General features: G+C 41.0%; 1 protein-coding gene across 2 annotated transcripts in view; it reads right to left on the reverse strand.

Annotated features, from left to right (window-relative positions):
• Positions 1-1,245: 1,245 nt before the first annotated feature.
• Positions 1,246-22,535, reverse strand: part of DPF1 (double PHD fingers 1) — a 110,620-nt gene continuing 89,330 nt past the window's right edge. For both annotated transcript variants that reach the window (XM_069746780.1, XM_069746779.1), the window contains exons 6-12: positions 20,779-20,857; positions 20,089-20,220; positions 14,984-15,034; positions 7,915-8,034; positions 5,042-5,154; positions 4,773-4,854; positions 1,246-3,779 (exon numbers count right to left, since the gene is read on the reverse strand). In XM_069746780.1, coding sequence (XP_069602881.1) covers positions 3,709-3,779; positions 4,773-4,854; positions 5,042-5,154; positions 7,915-8,034; positions 14,984-15,034; positions 20,089-20,220; positions 20,779-20,857 — 648 coding nt within the window. In that variant the 3' untranslated portion in view covers positions 1,246-3,708. The remainder of the gene's footprint in view (positions 3,780-4,772; positions 4,855-5,041; positions 5,155-7,914; positions 8,035-14,983; positions 15,035-20,088; positions 20,221-20,778; positions 20,858-22,535) is intronic.

Genomic DNA, 22,535 nt, shown 5'->3' on the forward strand with positions numbered 1-22,535 from the left:
ATTGATCAAGCATTTACACTACCGCAGTCACATGGAGGACACAGGGTCCCAGTACTTGTAATCAATGGGGATCAGAGTGGTCAGCCCCCAATAATCGTCCATTTGTCAACTATCCTGAGTTGGAAGGATAAATAAAAGCTCCATGTAAAAAAAACAAACAATTTTTTTCACTTTAAATCTCAAAAGCTAAGTCTTTATTGTGCTGCAAATTCAAGTCATTCGTCCCGCAGATAGGCCAATGTTTACTGCCATAGTAAAAGTGCACCAGGAAACAGGCCTAACTCTGCAAATACTTTCCATGTCTTGTACTGATTTTGAAGTAAGGATGTTTTCTTCAAGGAATCAGCAAAGCTTTTGCTGGTTCCATCTTGGAATCCATATGCGGCTTATCTGACACCCTAACAGCTCAGAACCGTCATCTGATCTCTCACAATGCGTTGCTCTTTGGTAACAGGAATTCAGTCAACTTTTTTAATTTAGCTTTTTCTAAGGTGTTTACCATTGCATGAAGACTTAAAGGAGCTGTCTCTTGCCATAATTATGTAATTGCTTAATTTATTCTAAATGCCCTTGTTCTCCTGAATCTGGCGCAGTTTTTCTTTTCTTCCTGCGCCTCTCCATTGCCGAGTTATGGTCCCTTCTTCCCTGTATATAAATATTGTCTCGTAATCAAGGGGGTGTGGTCCTGACCTCATCTAGATAAGTGTCTGCTCGAGGACCACGCCCATTTGCCTGCCAAGGCTAGATTTACATACAGGAAAGATGGGGCCTTATCTCAGGAATGGTAAGGCGCAGGAAGAAAAGAGAAACATCGCCGGATTTAGGACAACAGCGGCATTTACACCAAGTTAAAAAAATGACATGTTTCTGACAAGTGACAGGTCCTCTTTAAAGGAGTTTTTTGATAGCATATCACTTTGTTTATCAAGATCCCAATAAACTACAGACTTGAAAGTATCTAGCCCCATTCACTTAGTTGTATCCTGCATAGGACCCCGGCCCCTTTGTTTGCAGGATCCGTCTAGCAATATGCCATAATACAAAAAATGTGCAAGGCTGTAAATATGATGTGAAACAATGGAATTTTCCTTCCAAGGATTTTCTCTAATATATATATATATATATATATATATATATATATATATATATATATATATATATATATATATATATATATATATACACACACACACATATATATATATATATATATATATATATATATATATATATATATTGGTTAAATGGGAATCCCACAATATTGGGTCTATATGTGAGAGACACAATCATGGCTTATAGAAGGGGTTGTCTCTATTCCCTACCACTACAAAAATGCAAGGACATGGTAAAAAGAAGTATGGTATGACCTAAAAATCGAAAGGCTTTCTGCCGCTAGGACTCCCCCCAGTGCACAGGTGGGCAATAGGGGGGACACACTTTCTCTGGGCAGACACCCGCGTTCCTCATTCAGGCTCTCAGTAAGCGAAGTGCTTTGTGTTTTCATTAGTATATAGCGACACACATGCTCAGCATTCACTCCAAGGCTAAGCACCGTCACTCGGACGCCATGGTCCCATGATCCCCGGTGAGTTAAGAATTCCTTTAGACCCCAGGTACAGTTCATAGTCATGCGCAAATCTGGGGTCCACGGTTAAAAGAAGCATTGTGCGTTGTATAACCAGGTTATCAGGTTGTTCAGGAATCACAATGGAGGGATGCTCATGGCTTGAATGCATGATCATTAAATTACAAGCAGCCATTGTAGAAAGCGATAAGAGGCGGAATTCAAGTGATACCTTTCACCAGCTAATGGAATATATTTGCGTTGCAAGCTTTGGAGACAACATAGTCTCTTCTTCAAAAGAAACAATGAAAAAGAAAAATTGTGCCTCTGATATTCAAGGACGACTAATGTCCTATATTCCAGGCTGCGTCTCCCTTTCTCCGGTACTGTATGACAATATGTCATTGAGACGGAGGAAGGGAGAATTATATAAAGGGGGACGCTACAGACAAGGAAAGTGTATTTACAGGGGATGGCTTCTATGACCACATATACATACGGGTCTGGGGTTGTCTGCAGAATAAAATGTATACGGAGATTTTATAGAAAACCGATATATCTAACAAGCATTGGAGGGATGTTGATATTTACAAGCACTGCTCTAAAAAAAACCAAAAAAAAAGATCATTGTAAGGTCTGCAGTCGGTTATGGCTTTGACCCCTACAGCAAATTGTGCTGGGAAGGAAGAGCAAATCACCACCATACTGTTTGGTCCCAAATATGAATACTCCAATGGGAAAGCTACTAACTACAAGGGGTACATTTAAGTCCTGGTGTCTGAAGTGGCCCAAAAGACCATCCGAACCTGAGAATGGGGCTTTGAGTTGCCCATCGGACTATAGCAGTGGCCACTCATGGCCGTCCCCATGTCAGTCACTCTCTATGGGACTGCTAAGTACAGCATTCCACTTTCTCTGGCAGTCCTTTAAAGAATGATTGGAGCGGTGCCTAACAATATGCGCTCTACACCAATGGGGCTTTTCAAAGCCCCATTTTTGGGTTCCATCGGGGTCCCAGCGATCGGACTCCTTTGGATAGGTGATGACTTTAAATGTTGGGGAAAAAAACTCTTTATGCTAAATCTCCGACCCCAAGCTTTTCAGAGACAAGAGGGCACACGTATCAATACAGGCCAATAAAATCTCCTAGTAAATTGGCACCATAAAGTGCCTACAACATTACACTGGTATAACATAGGGAAAATATGTGCTGTGTCTAGAAGCAGACACAGCCTGGGTAACATCCGGCCACATTCTGCCATACCAGCTTCAATCAATCTCATAAATAACAAATAAAAATGTGATACAAGTAATTGGAAATTTGATGCCAACCCAACAACAACCCAAAATATGCCCACAATGAAACCTAAACTGCTGACGTAGTGATACATGTGCCCCAACTGTGACACCGGCACTGCTCGTGATATAACAGGGCAATGTATATAACCGGAACGATGGAGGAGAACGCTCCGAATCTGAACAGACACTGTAGAATTCCTTTAATTTGGCATCTGAAATTCCGATGATCCGGATAATTATTTCTCTAAACTGAAACGTTACCTGGAACCTCACAAGACGGTTGGAAGCAGAAACAGAGCAATTTCTTCATAGTGGACAGTAAGTTATGGAAATCTCTGTACAGCGCTGCAGCATATGTTGGTGCTACGTGAGCAACAGGAAAGAATATTCTAGTTTCCTGGAGATTCTTCAGAAGAAGAACGAGAATCCAGGATAATGCCAGATTAAAGGAAGTCTGATGTGAACAGGTTAGAGATCACATAGGAGAATCTCATTAAAATGGAGCAAGAAGGAAAGAAAAATATGGTGAGATCTTGAGATATCTTAGAAATGAAGGTGTCTGGAAGGATCAGTGGTGGAGCTTTTTGGGCCGCAGCCTGTAGGGGACTCGCAGGTTAGGAGGTACCGGACGCCTATGAAAAGATTTAGGAAGTAGCAGAGAAATAAATAGGAGCAGAACGTATGTACTTCAGAGGATTAATTCACAGCCGAACCAATAAAACTACTATACACTGCTCAGGACGCGGAGCAGGGGAAGGGGCCATAGTGCCGAAATGAGAGGCGCAGAGGATTCCGGGAAGAAGCAAGACCAGTCTGATGGGCTCAGTGATCTTTGTCCATCTGCACTAGGTCAACGTGATATAGGCCGATGCTTTCTCCTTCAGTTGTCTCAGGCACAAGTGACAACTCCAGCTACCTGCAAAACGAAAATGGAAAGCTTGGGGTTAAAGGGATATTCCAGTTTCAAAAAGCCTGCAGAAAGTTTAACAAAAAAAATGAAAGAAGGGCTTTACTCACCCTCCCCGGGTCCATTGCTCAGTCTTCGCCGCTGCTCCCATTGTCTGCAACGCTGATTTCACATTGACGGCGCTGCAGCCAATCAATGAGTGCAGCAGCTCGTGCCGTGAACTCAGAGCTGTGGAGCTCACTAATTGGCTGCAGCGCTGTCGACATGACATCAGCAATGCAGGTAATAACAGACATCGAGAGCAGCAGTGGAGACTCAGCCCCGAACCCGGGGAGGGTGAGTAAAGCACATATTATTTAAAAAGAAAACTGCAGCCGGAGGTTTACCAAAACAGAAAAACTCCTTTTTAATACAAAGGATTCAGGTAACATAGGGAATGAGTATCTCAATAATTATGCGCAGCGCAAGAGAAAATAAGCCTGACTATCATTTTAATGCCGTGGTTGGATCATTTGAGAATGTAACAAGTAATATTGATATATAATTTATATACAAGGGACGTCGTCGAGCTGTCTGAACTATCTCCAAGATCCTATCCTAATATGTAGTAGATGTAATAATATTAGCAAATACCTCCAATGAGAAATGTAGTATAGTTCTTCTGAGTCACTCTGTCACTTACCCCATGTGCAGGGCAGCAGCTTAGGAATCTATGGTTACGACCACCAGTTAGTTAGCTGTTAGTGGTCGTAACTATAGATAACTAAGCTACTGCAATGCCTGCACATGGGTTACGCCACATAGCTAATCAGGAGAACTATACTAGATTTGTAATTAGAGGTATTTGCTAATATTATTATTACACCTACTACATACTGGGATAGGATCTTGGCGATGAGCATAATAAGGTAAATCCCAGTACGTGTCAAGATCAGAGGTATCTTTATCCACTAGTTCCACTTGCACACTAGTGGTTCATACTAACATGGCCATACTACTCACCTTCAGGGGGCTCCGACATTGGTGGGCTCAGACAATACATGTGATAACCTCGGTCACAATCATCACAAAACAGCAGCTGGTCCTGTGGTAAGAGAAGGGTGAGCGGCTCCATACAGTCATTACACAAAGATATTTGTGACGTGAAACTAAAATATAAGAAAAAGCCCCAAAAAGTAGCACTACAATCCGCGAACAGAGCACCGCCGTCCATCCTCCGCATATACAAATACGGCCGGACACGTAACCCACATAATATTCTGGGCACTCACGTCATTTTCCGAAGTTCCACAAAGAATACACGACTTGCACTCGATGCACTGCCAGCGGTAAGTCCTAACGGCGGCCGTCATATTGACTGTGAACTGTAGACATGAGGGGTGACCTACACGAGAAGAGAGTTACCGTCATGGTACAATAATGGGGAAAGTCGGAAGTGCACACTCCTTCATCGGGCCCATTTTGCTAGCCCGTTATGTGTGAGCCTGGCGGATTGGCTTGCTGGTACACCACCTAGCACACTGAACCCTCTTCCACTCATCTTCACATCTCCTGATATGCTATCTGCTTTTTGCTGACTTTTCTCATGCAGACGTGTCCCTCCCAGTAATACATGCTGGATTTGGGGGGGCGGGGTGTCCAGGATGCTTTACCCTTCACTAGCTTTTATGAATTAGCACAGCTTCATTACTGTACTGATTTCCCCCTCCTTCAGCCATGAAGGCTCTATTCCACCTTAAGCTTACAGACACTGATGCTGAGCAGTATGTGATTCGCCCGCTTTTCTCCTGTGGCATCCGCTGTGGGTGTGTTACCCTGTATACAGATACAGTATACCGCCTGTGTGGTTTACCACCCTCACCCTGCACAGTTCTGGGTGTGCTTTCCACTCTATGTACAAAATGTGTGATCTTCCCTCCCTAAAGTCTTAGATACTTTCCTCCTTCTCCACACTCTGATCTGGTGCTATCTCCAACACCGAGAGAAGAATAATCCGTGTTCCAAACATGAAAAAACCAAGACCCACCCAAGCAGGGAATGTATAATAAAAGTATATCTTGATTGAAAATAATATGACAATAGAAAGGCATAAAAAAATGTAAAAAATATACACAAGATGTGCACGTATCAAGAAATGCGCAAAAAATTGAAAAATAAATAAAAAATAGAAAATAAATTTTGCATATAAAAGACCAATTTTGCATCTAGCGGGTAAGGTATAATTCACAAAATAAAGTGTATCTATATTATAATATTTCCCCTAAGAGATATAAGCACCAAGCATAAAAAATAATAAAAAAACTTAAATAATAATAAAAAATAAACAAAAATGTGTATATAATTACTACATTGCATAGGCAAGATAGAGATTGAAAGAATTGATCACCTTCATGCACTTAGAATCACCCAAAAAATGATATATATAAGAAAATTATCTATAAAAAATAAAAATATAAAAAATCATACACTCATAAGGTGCATATAAACCAAAAAGTATATGCATATATTTGCACACATATATATTGGTAGGTAGTGGGAAATAAAGAAGGTGCTTTGCATAAAGAACTATGGGTGAAATAAAGCACCCTATGTGAGGTTGCATGTGTGTGCAAGTCCAAAAAGTACTATATAATGTGTATTTTAAAGTGCCATGTGCTTAAAAAAAATCATCAAAGAATAAATTAGGGGGATATACCTTTAAATGCCGCCAGGGTCTTGATGCCGCGCACCCCGACGCGCGTTTTGGAATGTAAATTCCTTCGTCAGGGTGTATTTACAGCAAGATCGGTGGGTTTATATACACAACTATTAAATATTAAAATTGGCGCCGATGCATGTGGACGGCGCATATTTTTTATATATAATAATACTAACTTCATGAAGGCGATCAATTCTTTCAATCTCTATCTTGCCTATGGAATGTAGTAATTATATACAGGAAAGAGAAGGAGATCCAGCTCAACGAAATAGTGAAAAATCCATAGTTTATTTCACTTAAAATATAGTGAAAGGACAAAACATCAGCATACAAAAAAATTAAAACCAAAATTTTTTTGTATGCTGATGTTTTGTCCTTTCACTATATTTTAAGTGAAATAAACTATGGATTTTTCACTATTTCGTTGAGCTGGATCTCCTTCTCTTTCCTGTTCGTCCACGCCCTGACACAGCGGTTCCGTGCTCCGAGCTCCTGGGAATGTCGGTATGGTGAGCTGGATTTTGTTTTTCTAGTAATTATATACACATTTTTGTTTATTATTTATTATTTTTTTATTATTATTTATGTTTTTTATGATTTTTTATGCTTGGTGCTTGCCGTATATCTCTTAGGGGAAATATTATAATATAGATACACTTTATTTTGTGAATTACACCTTACCCGCTATATACAAAATTGGTCTTTTATTTACAAAATTTATTTGCTATTTTTTATTTATTTTTCATTGTTTTGCGCATTTCTTGATGCGTGCACATCTTTTGTATATTTTTTACATTTTTTATGCCTTTCTATTGTCATATTATTTTCAATAAAGATATACTTTTATTATACATTCCCTGTTTGGGTGGGTCTTGGTTTTTTCATGTTTGGAGTTATTGTTATTGTCATGTTGTTGTTCCCCCTCTTAGTGGTTTCCACTAAACCTTTTGCACATACGGTGATCTTATGGTATTTAATTATTTGGTTTTATGAAATATCTTTTAAAAGAATTGGGTATTTTTACATAATACCCTTGGGTATGACTATGGTGTTTATCTAACATTGAGAGAAGGGAAAGAATTGCCTTGTGCAGGCGTGTACTATGGAGGACAGAGAATGAACTTCAATCCAATATTGCAGCCAGCATGCAGCCAGCGGGTAAGGAAAGGGTGAATCAAACACCTGAAAACTCCGCCCATATGACCCAAAACCAGTCCCGCCAAATTCAGGTGACAGGTTCCCTTTAAGAATAAGTGGAGTAGATGTGACCATGATCGACCACCGCTCCATTCACGCGGGGCTCTTCGGAACACCGGTTCTCGAGACTAGTGGTGGTCCCAATTGATAGGGGATAACTTTTAAGCTTGAGAATACCCCTTAAACATACAGATGATATAAATACCGACTCTACTCTGAAAGAAGGCGAACTCCTGCCCTTATTCTTACCAGAACGACCACAGTCGGCACAGGAGATCAAGTCCTCTGGACACCCCGTCTTCTTGGCCCCTCCTAGACAGAAGTCACAATAACCATTGGCAATGACGGAGCCGTCAGGCGCTTTCTTTACTGCAATACAGTAAATAGAGGATGAGTTTTAATGACCTAGAAGACGGGTTTAACACTTCATTGTTAGCGAGATATTTTCTTTTTCATTCTTTATAACTTTACTATGTTCTATACATTTCATGATATCACTGGCTTATCTACACATATATATGTATCTATAATCACATAACACAATAGTATCACTTGCACCCAAAGGCGTCAGTGACTTGTTCCTGAGTACAGCATTGTTTTCCTGTGCCCCCCGGTGTGCCCTGGCAGCGTCTCGTAGCCCGGAGATCCCCCATGGCTTGTATTCTGTCGGTTTGGTTTTTTTCTGGCTCGCGTCCTGGATTTCCTACTTTGGCCTCGGCTGTCATTATTGATACCTGTGACGGCTGCGGTCACTGGATTTACTGATTCATGTCTCACCCTGACTGTAGAGTTCACCACAAAAGTGTAAATGAGGATGTAGAATAAAATGTGCAGATCAGTTACTGTTTGTAGGAAACCTCCGATGTACACAAAGTATTGATTTCACTATATATTCCATTACTTTTCAGGAATGGCTTCCTCTATCCAACTACTCCTTTCAATAAATCTTATCAGTTTTGCAAAATCAGCAGCAAATTTCCAAAAGTTAAATTCTGCAAATTTTACTATTGACACCTATGGGGCAGTAAGTATCCTGGTTTATCTGTTAATGGGGATAAATCAGATATATTGGCGCTATATGGCCGAACTTTGGAACTTGACTATACCAAAATACTACTAGCATGGAAAACCTGTATTAAATATTTAAGGATTTGTGTGTTCATGGTCTTTGGTTTAGTTTAAAGGAAATGTATCATCAGAAAATAACCTATTGTTTACATCAAATTACTGCGGTAAATGTTGTCCGCGACTGGACTTTAACCTGACGACCTATCATTAGGATAGTCATCAATGTCTGATCGGTGGGGGAGCGACATCCGGCACCCCCGATGATCGGCCGTCCCCAGTGTTGGAGGCAGCCGGAACTGTGCTGTTGTGGATCTGCACAAAACCGCTCTGTTGACGGAATAATGGCCGTGGCCGGGTACTTCACACCCACCCCCTATTGATTTGAATAGGGGGTGGATCTGCATTACCCGGCCGCGGCCACCATACAGTCGACAGAGCTGTGCTGTGCAGCTACGTAACTGATCAGTTACGATCAGGAATAGCTGATCGGCGGGGTTGCCGGGTGTTGGACCCCCATCAATCATATAATGAAGGCCTCTCCTAATGATAGCTGCCAACATTAAAGTCCAGTAAAGTCTGTCTTAAAACAAAACAAAAAAGAAATGTTGTTATTTTTCAAATTGGCTACAAGGGATATTATAGAATCAGACTTCCTGTTCTTTTCAGAAAACTTTTCAGGAGTCTCATTATCATCAGAGGCAGGATTATAATGACAGGTAACACTTCTATACATAGCTAATAACACAGGATCCACTAGTTACAAAGGGTGATATCCCAGCTCCCCCACCCTTTGCACATTAGTGCTTCTATATAAAAGGTAAGGTCAGAGAATCCTCAATGTGGCTAATGTGCGAGTGCACTTCCCTGAAACACAAGGAAGTAGGAGTCTAAAAAAAAGGCCAAGTGGTCAGTGAGAAAATTGCTGTATATATATATATATATATATATAGTATTATTTTTTAACAAAATCTACAAAAAAATTACATTTAAAATAAAACCTGATGGGAAATTTTCTGATGACGCGTTCCAGATTTGAACCAACAACCCCTTGAGAATAGATTTAAAGAAAAGTTGAATGTGAGACTTTTGATGCTGGTAGTAGAGAGTGTTGTTAATCTGATAAATATTATTTGGATGACAAAATTGCTCATTAGTTTTCACAATCTCCCTAACTGGATCCCACAGCAATTTTATTATTATTATTTATTTTATTTTTTGTAGAGTAAAGCGTATTTTTCTGGAATTAAAATGGAGTGAGACTATAGGGGTATTCAAATTAAAGACCTTATAGAGGACGGAGAAGATGGGTGGGTTGGCTGCCCCAGACTCGGACTAGAACTTCTTTGCTGCACAATTGCAGCACCTCTATGGGATGGGGTATAAAATAATTATTTTATTTTACTTTTTAAAGCATTGCTATGACGTTATTTAGCAAGAGACTATATGAAGTGCTTGAGCCAAACAGGTTCAAACCCAAACTCGTGAGTGCACCTATGTACATTATCTATGATTCAGTGGGTATGGTGGGGAAAAAAGAAGAGGTGTTTGGCGAACAATGGGCTTTACACAAGATATGTCCATTGTAAGGAGCTTGTATGTTCTCTGTGGGTTTCCTCCGGGTTCTCCGGTTTCCTCCTACGTTCCAAACACATACTGACAGGGAATGTAGATTGTGAGCCTCAATGGGGACAGTGATGATGACTGTAAGTGCTGCGGAATATGATGGCGCTAAGAATAAATACATTTGGGACACAAAGGTAAATGGAAAAACACAATGTACCGTTAAAGATAAATGGGAAGCCGACCCAGGGCCAACGAAGGAACATCAATGGGAAGGAGATACTCAGTAGGACCCGCCATCCCCATTATATATGATGCATACGGTGTGTAGGAGACCCCCCTCAATTCCACAGCATTGAAATTGTGCAAAAATTTTGCGACTTTTTTTTTCGTACCAGTCCCAACCAGCTTGGCCAAGATGGTGGTCAGATCTCGGGTGGAACGGGCCGCGGTCAAGCGTCCCTGACAAAAATGTATCACATTTTACACCACAATGTGGCGTACGTTAGGACAAAAAGTAAAACGGTCCCCTGGCATACATCTCTGGCAGAGGCATACTCATTAAAGGGACGCACACCTCTTAATTAATTTAGCGCATCTTAATCCAGCTCCTCCTTCGTTAGGACCACAATGCAAAATGCCAGTAGAAATTAATCGCGGCTACAATGGCGATCTTCTACTCATGATGTGGCCATGCACAAAAATGATTCTGGATAGGGGGGATCAAGCGGGAGAACTGCGTATATGATAATTACATATATGATATAGTCCCTGTGCCATATATCTGTGCACTGGGATACGGCCACTAATGTCGTAAAAAGCAACCAACCCAGCTCAGGAATTTATAGACAACATTAGTGGCGTATCTCTATGGGGAAAAAAAAAGGGAAATTTGAAAAGGAATGGTAGAAAAAAAATAAAAACTCCAAACCCAAAGAGCGATATTTTTTCTTTGTATTGTAAAAAAAAGTAGATAAAAATACAGTAAAATGTTAAATGGGTAAGAAAAACCTGCAAATGTTGCTGCAGATTCCGCTGGGAATTTACTGCGGATTTCACTTTTTATCTGAATCTTAGTTTGGCATTTGCAGATGTCGGCTACACAGCGAGGGTCAAGTTCGGCTGCGGATTTTCTTTGCAGCACGTGGTGCATGAAATGGTCTCTACCACGATGTTCAGGAACACTGCAGGAAGCCAAAACATGTCTGACCTGTGTGTTATTGAATCATCAGCACAAATGTTGGAAGAGAGGAAGTGACCACCTGCGCCTTAAAGGGGATGTCCATTACTGGGCAGCCCCTTATTGATAGGCCCAGGGACGCGAGCAAAATAATAATAATAATAATAATAATAATAATAAAAAAAGCCTACCTCCCCGACCAAAGCAGTTTCTCTCCTTCTGCAATAAACATCTAGCGGGGTCGTCACATGAGCGCTGCAGCCAGTCAGTGGTCGCTCACATTCGGTCCAAGCTGGAGTGTGAAAGCTGCAGCGCTGACATGACTCCATCGCCAGAGGTTGATGCCAGAAGACCGGCGGAGATGTACGGGAGGGAACAATGGGACGTGCAGCGGAGGGGCTCTGGCCCAGGAAGTGAGAAATGAATTGTGTTTCTCCTTGGTCCATCAATAGAGGGGTTATTCAGTAGTAGACAACCCCTTTTAAGTGCATATACAGTGGGGCAAAAAAGTATTTAGTCAGTCAGCAATAGTGCAAGTTCCACCACTTAAAAAGATGAGAGGCGTCTGTAATTTACATCATAGGTAGACCTCAACTATGGGAGACAAACTGAGAAAAAAAAATCCAGAAAATCACATTGTCTGTTTTTTTATCATTTTTTTTTGCATATTATGGTGGAAAATAAGTATTTGGTCAGAAACAAACAATCAAGATTTCTGGCTCTCACAGACCTGTAACTTCTTCTTTAAGAGTCTCCTCTTTCCTCCACTCATTACCTGTAGTAATGGCACCTGTTTAAACTTGTTATCAGTATAAAAAGACACCTGTGCACACCCTCAAACAGTCTGACTCCAAACTCCACTATGGTGAAGACCAAAGAGCTGTCAAAGGACACCAGAAACAAAATTGTAGCCCTGCACCAGGCGGGGAAGACTGAATCTGCAATAGCCAACCAGCTTGGAGTGAAGAAATCAACAGTGGGAGCAATAATTAGAAAATGGAAGACATACAAGACCACTGATAATCTCCCTCGATCTGGGGCTCCACGCAAAATCCCACCCTGTGGGGTCAGAATGATCACAAGAACGGTGAGCAAAAATCCCAGAACCACGCGGGGGGACCTAGTGAATGAACTGCAGAGAGCTGGGGCCAATGTAACAAGGCCTACCATAAGTAACACACTACGCCACCATGGACTCAGATCCTGCAGTGCCAGACATGTCCCACTGCTTAAGCCAGTACATGTCCGGGCCCGTCTGAAGTTTGCTAGAGAGCATTTGGATGATCCAGAGGAGTTTTGGGAGAATGTCCTTTGGTCTGATGAAACCAAACTGGAACTGTTTGGTAGAAACACAACTTGTCGTGTTTGGAGGAAAAAGAATACTGAGTTGCATCCATCACACACCATACCTACTGTAAAGCATGGTGGTGGAAACATCATGCTTTGGGGCTGTTTCTCTGCAAAGGGGCCAGGACGACTGATCCGGGTACATGAAAGAATGAATGGGGCCATGTATCGTGAGATTTTGAGCGCAAACCTCCTTCCATCAGCAAGGGCATTGAAGATGAAACGTGGCTGGGTCTTTCAACATGACAATGATCCAAAGCACACCGCCAGGGCAACGAAGGAGTGGCTTCGTAAGAAGCATTTCAAGGTCCTGGAGTGGCCTAGCCAGTCTCCAGATCTCAACCCTATAGAAAACCTTTGGGGGGAGTTGAAAGTCCGTGTTGCCAAGCGAAAAGCCAAAAACATCACTGCTCTAGAGGAGATCTGCATGGAGGAATGGGCCAACATACCAACAACAGTGTGTGGCAACCTTGTGAAGACTTACAGAAAAGGTTTGACCTCTGTCATTGCCAACAAAGGATATATTACAAAGTATTGAGATGAAATTTTGTTTCTGACCAAATACTTATTTTCCACCATAATATGCAAATAAAATGTTAAAAAAACAGACAATGTGATTTTCTGGATTTTTTTTTCTCAGTTTGTCTCCCATAGTTGAGGTCTACCTATGATGTAAATTACAGACGCCCCTCATCTTTTTAAGTGGTTGAACTTGCACTATTGCTGACTGACTAAATACTTTTTTGCCCCACTGTATATATATTTTATATTATATTGATCAGCACTGCAGCCTTGCAGCGCTGGGGTCCTGGGTTCAAATCCCACCAAGGCAACATCTGCAAGGAGTGTGTATGCTCTCCCCATGTTTAATGGGTTTCCTCCAGATTCTCCGGTTTCCTCCCACACTCCAAAGACATACTGATAGGGAATGTAGATTGTGAGCCCCAATGGGGACAGTGATGATGATGTGTGTAAATGCTGCAGAATATGATGGCGCTATATATGAAATGCATAATAAATAAAATCTATAATATTTATATATAGTATATATATATATATATACATATATATATATATATATATATATATATATATATATATATATATACATATATATATATATATATACTGTATATATAAATATTATAGACTTTATATATATATATATATATATAATATGTGTTTCTTTTTGCAGTTACCTCAGTGCTATTGTATATTTATGTATACAGCTATAATTGTATATGAACTTTATTCACTACTGTAATATATTTATGTCTCACGTTTATTCACTACTGGTATATAGTTGTGCGTATTGTATTTAATGGTATTATATATTTAAAGGGGGTTTCCAGGCTTGGGGTTCAACGCTGCAGTCACTCTTTGTAACTGCCAACTTGTAAATCATCACACGGCGCACAATGTGTCCACTGTCAGGATTCTCCAGTGGCGGCGATGGAAGCGGGCAGTGATGTAACCGCAAGAATTTAATTTGCACACTTCTGGCCACATTCCGACTAGACATGACCAGCCTCACTCAATTCACTTGTATGGAGAGAGCCACACACGTCTAGTCGGCATGTGACCACACGTGTGCAAATCGTATGCTTGCAGTCACTCACCTGCCCGTTCCCAGATGAATCCTGTAAGGATGGAGTGACTTCAGACGTGAACCCCAAGCCTGGACAACCCCTTTAAGCTAAATAAGCCCAATTTGAAATTTTATTTTTGCGTGAATTTCTTAGTAATGATTTTTTTTTTTTGGGTGGAGTTATTTTAATTTTTGCCTCAAGCAGCAGAAAATCTATAATAGACCCTTCTATGCATCAAATCCTCATGGCTTTCAAAATCTCTTGCAGTCAGTGTATAGGAATGTTCGCTCAGGAGATATTCCTGTCCTGGGGATATAATAGACCCGCACGGCTCCTTACAGTACAGGGTCCATCACATCAACCAGGCCAGACTTTTATCCACAAAGGACTCCGCTGGGTTACAGCAAGCAGAGATCTTGAAGACGATAAGAACATTGTAGAACTTTTTCTTATGCACTGAATACCCTTTTTTTTGGCCTAAACTGCAAAAACAAGACGAATATTGACAATTTGCATAATGCAAGAAGAACTTTTTATTTTTTTTTGGGCCCAGCGGCGGAGCCCAAGTTCTCACCTGTATGTCGCGGTTGCATCTCGGGTACCCAGTTCAGCTCTCTGTAGAAGTCTGAGAGGGAAAAACGGTTGAAATCAGAACTGTGCGGGGGAGGGGGGGAAAAATTGCCACAGCTGATACAGAGACAGGCACCAAAGGGGTTAAGTGGGTGGTTTGATTATTTTAGGAAAACAGGGAAGGAAGGAAGGGAGGGGGGGGGCACTGCCATCACCCAAACTGATAACCTACTCCTGTCACTCCTTTGTTTCCATAGCAACTGTCTGCATCGGAGGGACCGCCAAAAAAAAAAGAAAAAAAAACACCATGCAGCATGGATTTAATATATCTCTCCCTGATTTATTGTTTCAATTAGAGAAACAGACGTAGAAATGGGGGATGGAAGAATCTGCGCTCGTAGAAATCCAGGAGCCGTCCCTGCAATACTGCAGAAACTTCTCCAGCAAAGGAATCAGAGCCGCATAATATTGTGCAGACGTCTGGAATCAGCCGCCATTCCAGATACACAGATCTATCCGTCCCTGACACGTCACATTCTGCGCATCCGTACATCACACTGGACGAGAATCCGGCGGCTAAAAACATCCGTTTTTGAAGCAGAGGAAAAAAGTATTTTTTTTTTTTACCTTTCCTGATCGTTTTTTTATTTTTTACGTCTTATTTTTTTTCCTGTTTTCTTTACGGAATACACAAAAGAGAAAACAAGTTTGTTTTTTTTTCAGGTGAAAATGCTTTTTTTTAGTCTTTCCATTGACTTTTATTGTAAAGCTTCAATGATCTTCCTAGGGGAGAACGGACGTGTCACTTCTTATAAACGCTTGGCGCTCAAAAGAATGAACATGTGAAATTAATGGGACAAATGTTTTTTGTTTTTTTTTTAACGATTGTTTACAACGTTTTTTATGAATGGACCTGCTGAAAGACACGACGTGAAAAGACGCAATGTGAACACACCCTTAGATCTCTGACCATACACCATATGGGATGATGAACAAAATCCAATCACTTTAGGTTCAATTCAGAATCGTTAAAGGGATTGTCCACCTTTAGGGAAAATTATTAATCTGTCAGCTGGATTTCATCTCCCAAACTATATGCGCATGTAGGTCTTTCAAAGACAAGTCCAGCAATACTTTTACATGGCCGGTCCGTTCCTCTGTTACTGAGAAATCAGAGTTTGATTTGATACGCAAATGAGTCTGAAGAGCTATGGTAGATTTGAAGCCTCCGTCACTCCAGCTCTATTCCCCGCCCAGCGCGGCTTCCTCCTCCTGCTTAACTCATGGCTCCTTTTGAAAGTTTTGATGCTGTATGACTACAGGCAAGGGAGCAATGAGTTAAGCAGGAGGAGGAAGCTACGCTGGTCGGGGAATAGAGCTGGAGTGACGGAGGCTTCAGATCTACCATAGCTCTTGAGCCTCATTTGCATATCAATTCAAACTCTAATTACTTAGTAACAGAGGAACAGATTGGTCATGTAAAGGTATTGCTGGACTTGTCTTTGAAAGAGCTCAATTTAAAATAAATGGTTTGGAGAGGGGGGTAAAACTTGCTGACAGAGTCCCCACTTGGGGTTAAAAATCATTTATGCAATTGAGCTACAATGCAAATATTACACAGTTCTGCTTTTACAGTACCAATAAGGGACCCAATCGCAAGAACCCCGCCGTTCTTTATCCTGACCCATTGCTCTACATGTGACTGTGGCTCTGCTTGGGATCTCCGCTCGTTCCCATTTACTAAGTAAGATGCAGTAATCGGCACAGCCACATTCGTATGGATGGCGCTGTGCAGGAATGAACAATGAAGACCACGGCACGGACGTTTTTCTGGGGTCCTGGCAGGTTGGCCACCAGACATCGTACAATCATGTGATGTAGTAAGAACAAGAGGAGCGGATTCATCATTGCTTTGTGCAATGGGTCTGATTGTGACTGTATTTTATTTGCTTTATTCATTATTTAATTTGCGTCTTAAAGTAAATTTTTGTTTGTTTTTGTTTTTTTTTTGTTGGGTCAAAATAATGTATTTATTTTTCATTATCCAGATGTTTTAGCCTAATTAATAATTTGTAACTTTTCAAAATGTAGTAAAAATTGAGCACAATTTTACTCCCGTCCTCTAATGGAGTACAACATCTGTTTGTTTGTTTTTGTCTATTTTATGCAGTTGAAGATGAACGTGCGACAATTGAAAGAATCGTGCGACTTTTTATTCTAAAAAAAGACAAAAGAGACAAAAAACATTTTTTGATTTTGTGCCAATTCATCAAACATCGTGCACTTATTTTGATGAATCGGTTACAAGATCCGCCGGCACACAAATAAAGACTACACCAAAAAACAAAAAAAAACTTAATAAAAAAATGCAAATGATGAACCGAAGTATAACGGTCCCCCTGCGTAAGGCCTCATTCAGACGTCAGTCTTTCACGTACGCTTTCTATCCGTGTTTTTCATGGATAGAACACACACACATTGTAGTCTATGCGACTTCACATGCCTGTGTTTTTTTGCGGACTATGTGTTTGTTCAAAAATCACTAGAACTAAAACATATCTGTTTTTATTGGCATCACGGATAAAAAAAAACTGGTATGGGCAAATCACGGACGGACGCCATCAATGTGATTAATATTGTTTTATTTATTCATACGTGAAAAACACTGATGAATCACTGACGGTAAAAACTGACAGCACACTGACCGAACACTGATGACACTCGGATCCAAAATACTGACGACACTTGGACCATTTTTTTTTTTTAAATCATGGAAGTCTGAATGAGGTCGTAGATGAGCTTACATTCCTGCTGACTGTCTCCAATAACAATTTGCTGAATTATGATTGCTGCTCTGGGCTATAATGGAACTCGGTACAAGATTTAGTTACAAAGTTACTCTATTGTCTATGTAAGTTATTAATATTACGTAAATATTATATATATTTCTACTTTAACATGGTGTTGAGAGGTAAAAATTCATTACCCTAGTGGGTATAATATTTTTAAAACTGTACAAAAAAAAACAACTTTATGGGGTTTAAAAAGAACCAGAACCACTTTTCTTTACCTGAGTGGTTTGCAACCTGTAGTTCTGTGAATGTTGGGGAACTACAACATCCAGCATGCTGACAGAATCTGAGACTCCTTTAGCAGGCCTCATTCAGACATCCATTTTTTTGAGTTTCATTACATTAGTGGATCGGATTTTTATCCTTCCGTTTGTCCATTTTCATAATTAATGCGGCATCCATGTTTCTCTTTTGCTTCTCTTAACCATTAAACGGTTAAAAAACGGACAACGCTTGGATGACACACGGACAGCATCTAAGTGATATACGGTTTTTTTTTTCATGGACCCTTTGAATGGTCAATTTGGAACCACAAATCAGATCCAAAATAGATACACCTGATATTTTTTTAGACAATAAAAACAAAAATGGTAAAAAACAGATATGTGAACAGGCCCTATATAGACTATAATGGGTACGTGAAAAACACAGACTGGACACGTATGTTAAAAACACGTCTGAATGAGGCCTAAGAGAGATAATCAGATCTTAAGCAATCATTTACACCCCCATTGACAAGGCACTTTTTTTTGAAGGGTCACAATGGTGGAGATGGCAGAGGGGTTTAGGTTTGGAATCAGATGGCCTATGGTGCGGATATGCTCTTTTATGTTTATTCAAAGGGATTGTCCAACAAAAAAAAATTATCTTCAATCCAGAAGAAAGGTTATAACTTACTGATTGGTAGGGGTCGGACCGCTCGGCAGAATGGGGCACTTTTATCCCCCTTAGAAAGGCATGACAGAGCGACCCTGCAGCTCTTTTAGGGGATCATTGACGCCCACTCCAATGCTCAACTGGTCTCTAATTCTTGGTCACATCTCAACAAATTGGGAGCAGCAAAAAAAAAATGCCCCCACATCCGATCACTGTGGGTCATCGGAGCACCCAGTGACTGAATTGACAGGTCTTGTGATTTCCACACTGCACCAAGAAGTAGAGACCAACGGAACTGGGAAAACGTAGGAATGGGAGCGGAGGATTTGGGCAGGGCGACTCCCACTTTTTTCTTATAACTAGTCTGAGCTCTTTGCAAAATATATTTTTCAACCTGTTGGACAACCCCTATGAGGTCCGTTACCACGCACAAATAAACAGCATGACAGAAGCCTCAATCATTTCTTTTGCTTGAATTTTCACATAGAAATGATTGGAAGAGGGGATTAAACAGATGATCCTTTTTTTACTATGATGCATTTAACAGGATGGCGGCACATCCCCGCATTGCACGAGGAGGTGCGCTGACAAAAAATGAAAATCTTTATACCTTCATAAAACATATGATCAACAACAAACCAGCGTTTTATTTCGGTTTTTTTTGCTAGTCATTTGATTGCAAACCATGCCATGTTAACTCCAGCCGGTTATGAGGAATGAAAGTGCGGGAGATCACTTTTCTTTTCCCAAAAGTAGCAAAAAGTACACAAATCTTGGAAAAAAAAATGCATTTTAAAAAGTGGAATAAATTCCGAAAAACCTGTCTTTAAAAACCTTTCTTTAAAAACAAATAAAAGACTAAAATAATTATGTAAAAAAAATCCCTGAAATTCATGGAATAATTGGGTTTGGAACAAGCTTTTGGATAAGTGAACGCCCTATCACATCTATAGGTATCTACCTGCACCTAAAATAAAGGAAAAATTGCTCTAGCACACACCGGAAGGGAGATTTACAAAGCGAAATGTCCCAGAATTCTGGCTCCATTCGCGCCCAAAAAGTGTTGTACGTGTCATGCACCACATTTCTTATATATTTTAGAGCCGGGATGAAAAGAGGCATGGTGTATTGGAAAGGGAATACCTGCCGACAGTCCTGATTTTGGCAATACAATCCTGCGGATCGACTAACAAAAGGGGTGAGCATATGTGGGCGTTTGAGAACACTCGCGGGAGGTTTCAAGGCCTAAATGTCCTAGTTTTTAGCAAGAAAATCTTGGCGAGTGTATAAGGGGCATGGGCTTAAATGTAACACCGCATCCTGAAAATGTGACCCGGAGATTGCGTCCACATTGACAACGGATGAAATCCATGGTACTCACGTTTGTGGTTATTTTTCCTATGGAAAGGGATTAGATATCGCTCAGCGTTCTCCTCTCCCTCTTCCTCGGCCAGATGAGTATGGGTGTAATGGTAGCTAAGACCGGGCCGATTCTTGTATCTCTTCCCACAGACTGGAAAAGAAGAAAAAGTGAATTCTGATATTATCAGCACCATCTTAAGACAATAGCAAACATATATTTGCAACCTATGTATCCAAAGCATACTGCAACATATTTGTATTACCTTTCTCGGGTGCTGCAACTCTGCTCCCATTGAAGTGAATGGAAGTTGAGTTGCAGTACCCAAGAATGGCCACCATAAGGTGTATGGAGCTGTGCCGTTTCCAAGGCCGGTTTAGTCGCTACAATCAGCTGATCGGCGCTAGTGCCGGCTGCCGGACCCCACTGACCTTATATTGATGATCTATCCTAAGAAACCATTCCTTTGGCTTACTTTCAGCAATTTTTTTCTTAAATGTCAGTGTAAACGTGGCCAATCTTAAGCTATAGATTCTTTTAGCGTGAATCCATACGCTTCTTGAGTGAGGTCCAAAGTGTCTAAAACACCTTCTAAATGTGGATCCCAGCCGGTTCTCAAGAATTCTGGTGAAAAAAGTTTTCTATGACGCCTTCCCGACACGTTGGACAGTCACATGAAGATGTAATATGAAACACTGGGCTGCCACTTACTGTCACACACATAGGGTTTGTCTCGATCTTCCAATGTTGAAGGATCCTGTCTTTTTTTCATGCCCCCAATTCCACAGGCCTACAGGAAAGAAACGGCTATTACAGAAAGTCCACTTGCTATCTTGTCACGATAAAGAAGTGATCGCCGGCCCAACGAAGCTCTGAAATTCAGACGTCATGCATACACTATGTGGACAAAAGCATTGAGACATGGAGTCGGTCCTTTTGCAGCTACAACAGCTCCCGCTCTTCTGGGAAGGATTTTTACAAGATTTTGGAGGTGTCTGTGGGAATTTTTGCCCCGTCATCGAGAAAGAGCATTTGTGAAGTCAGACATTGGCATGAACCAGAACATAGATTGTGAGCCCGGCCTCTCCCAAATATCAAAGGTACTGGATGGGGTTGAGGTCGGGCTCTGTGCGGCCGGTCATTTTCTTGCACCAACCATGTCTGTATTGACCTGGGCAAAGTCATGGGGGAACAGAACAGGGCCTTCCGCACACTGCTCTCAGAAAGCTGGAAGCTACAATTGTCCACAATGTCTTGTGCTGAAGAATTAAGATTTCACTTTACTGGAACTAAGGACGAGGTCGACCACTAAAAATCAACCCAATAGCATTTTCTCTCCTCCACTCTTTACAGCGGGCACAATGCAGTCAGGAGGGTAATGTTCTCCTGGAGTCACCAAACTCAGACTCGTCCATCAGACGCCAGATAGAAAAGTGTGATCCATCACTGCTCAGAACACGTCTCCTCCAGAGTCCAGTGGTGGAGGCTTTACACCACTCCATCTGACGCTCTAGACTATGCTTGGTGATGTAAGGCTGCATGCAGCTGCTCGGCCATGAAGCTCCCGGCGGGGGCGCAGTGTTTGAACTGATGTTAATACCAGAGGAGGTCTGGACTCTGCAGTTATGGAGTTAGCAGAGCGGTGGTGACTTGTCTGCCCTCTGCTCCTCAGCACTCGTTGACCCCACTCTGTAATGTTACAGGGTCTCCACTTTGTGGCTGAATTGTTGTGGCTCTTTACACTTCTCAATATTATAGATAACAAATGATGGGTGGATATTTAGGGGAGAAGAAAGTCATGGACGAACTTGTTACTCCGGTGGCACCACTGGCCATTCTGTCACATTACTATAGACAGATGGCATGGCGGGGGGGGCCACATCTTATACACTGAGGGCAAAGGGACTGAAAGAAAGACCTGCATTCAACAGTGAAGAGTTGTGTTCAATACTCGTGTCCATATAGTGTACATAGACGTGACGTAGATAAGTATGGCTACATTTTTTATCTTGCGGTACTAAGGCTGCTTCCAAATTAGAAAAGTTTGGTTACGATTGTAAAAGCAAGGGGAAAAAAAACTGTCCCATTTCATGAAATAAAATCCAGACCAGATGGGTTTTTAATTGATGAAGACGGTCCAATATTCTTACCAATAAACATAGTAAATTCACCAAAATGTGGTCACCCTGCATTGCATATGCCCATCAACAGCTCGCAACCCAAAGCTTTGGTATTAAGGCTACACCCTACACCATCTCTTCGCTCAAGTTTCCCTTCTTCACTTTCTTTTCCATCTTTCTTATCTTCTGTTCTTTCTACTTTCTCTCTGCTCACTATGGGCTATTTTATTCTATATTGTTAAAGTAACATATGACATGTTGTCATTTTCATTGTACCTCGATGCAAAGCCATTTACTCCATTTTTTTATATGTTTTATGATTCTATGTTTTTTTCTGCGTTAAAATTC

The sequence above is a fragment of the Ranitomeya imitator genome, chromosome 2 (assembly GCF_032444005.1).
Source record: "Ranitomeya imitator isolate aRanImi1 chromosome 2, aRanImi1.pri, whole genome shotgun sequence".
In the NCBI taxonomy this organism is placed as follows: domain Eukaryota; kingdom Metazoa; phylum Chordata; class Amphibia; order Anura; family Dendrobatidae; genus Ranitomeya; species Ranitomeya imitator.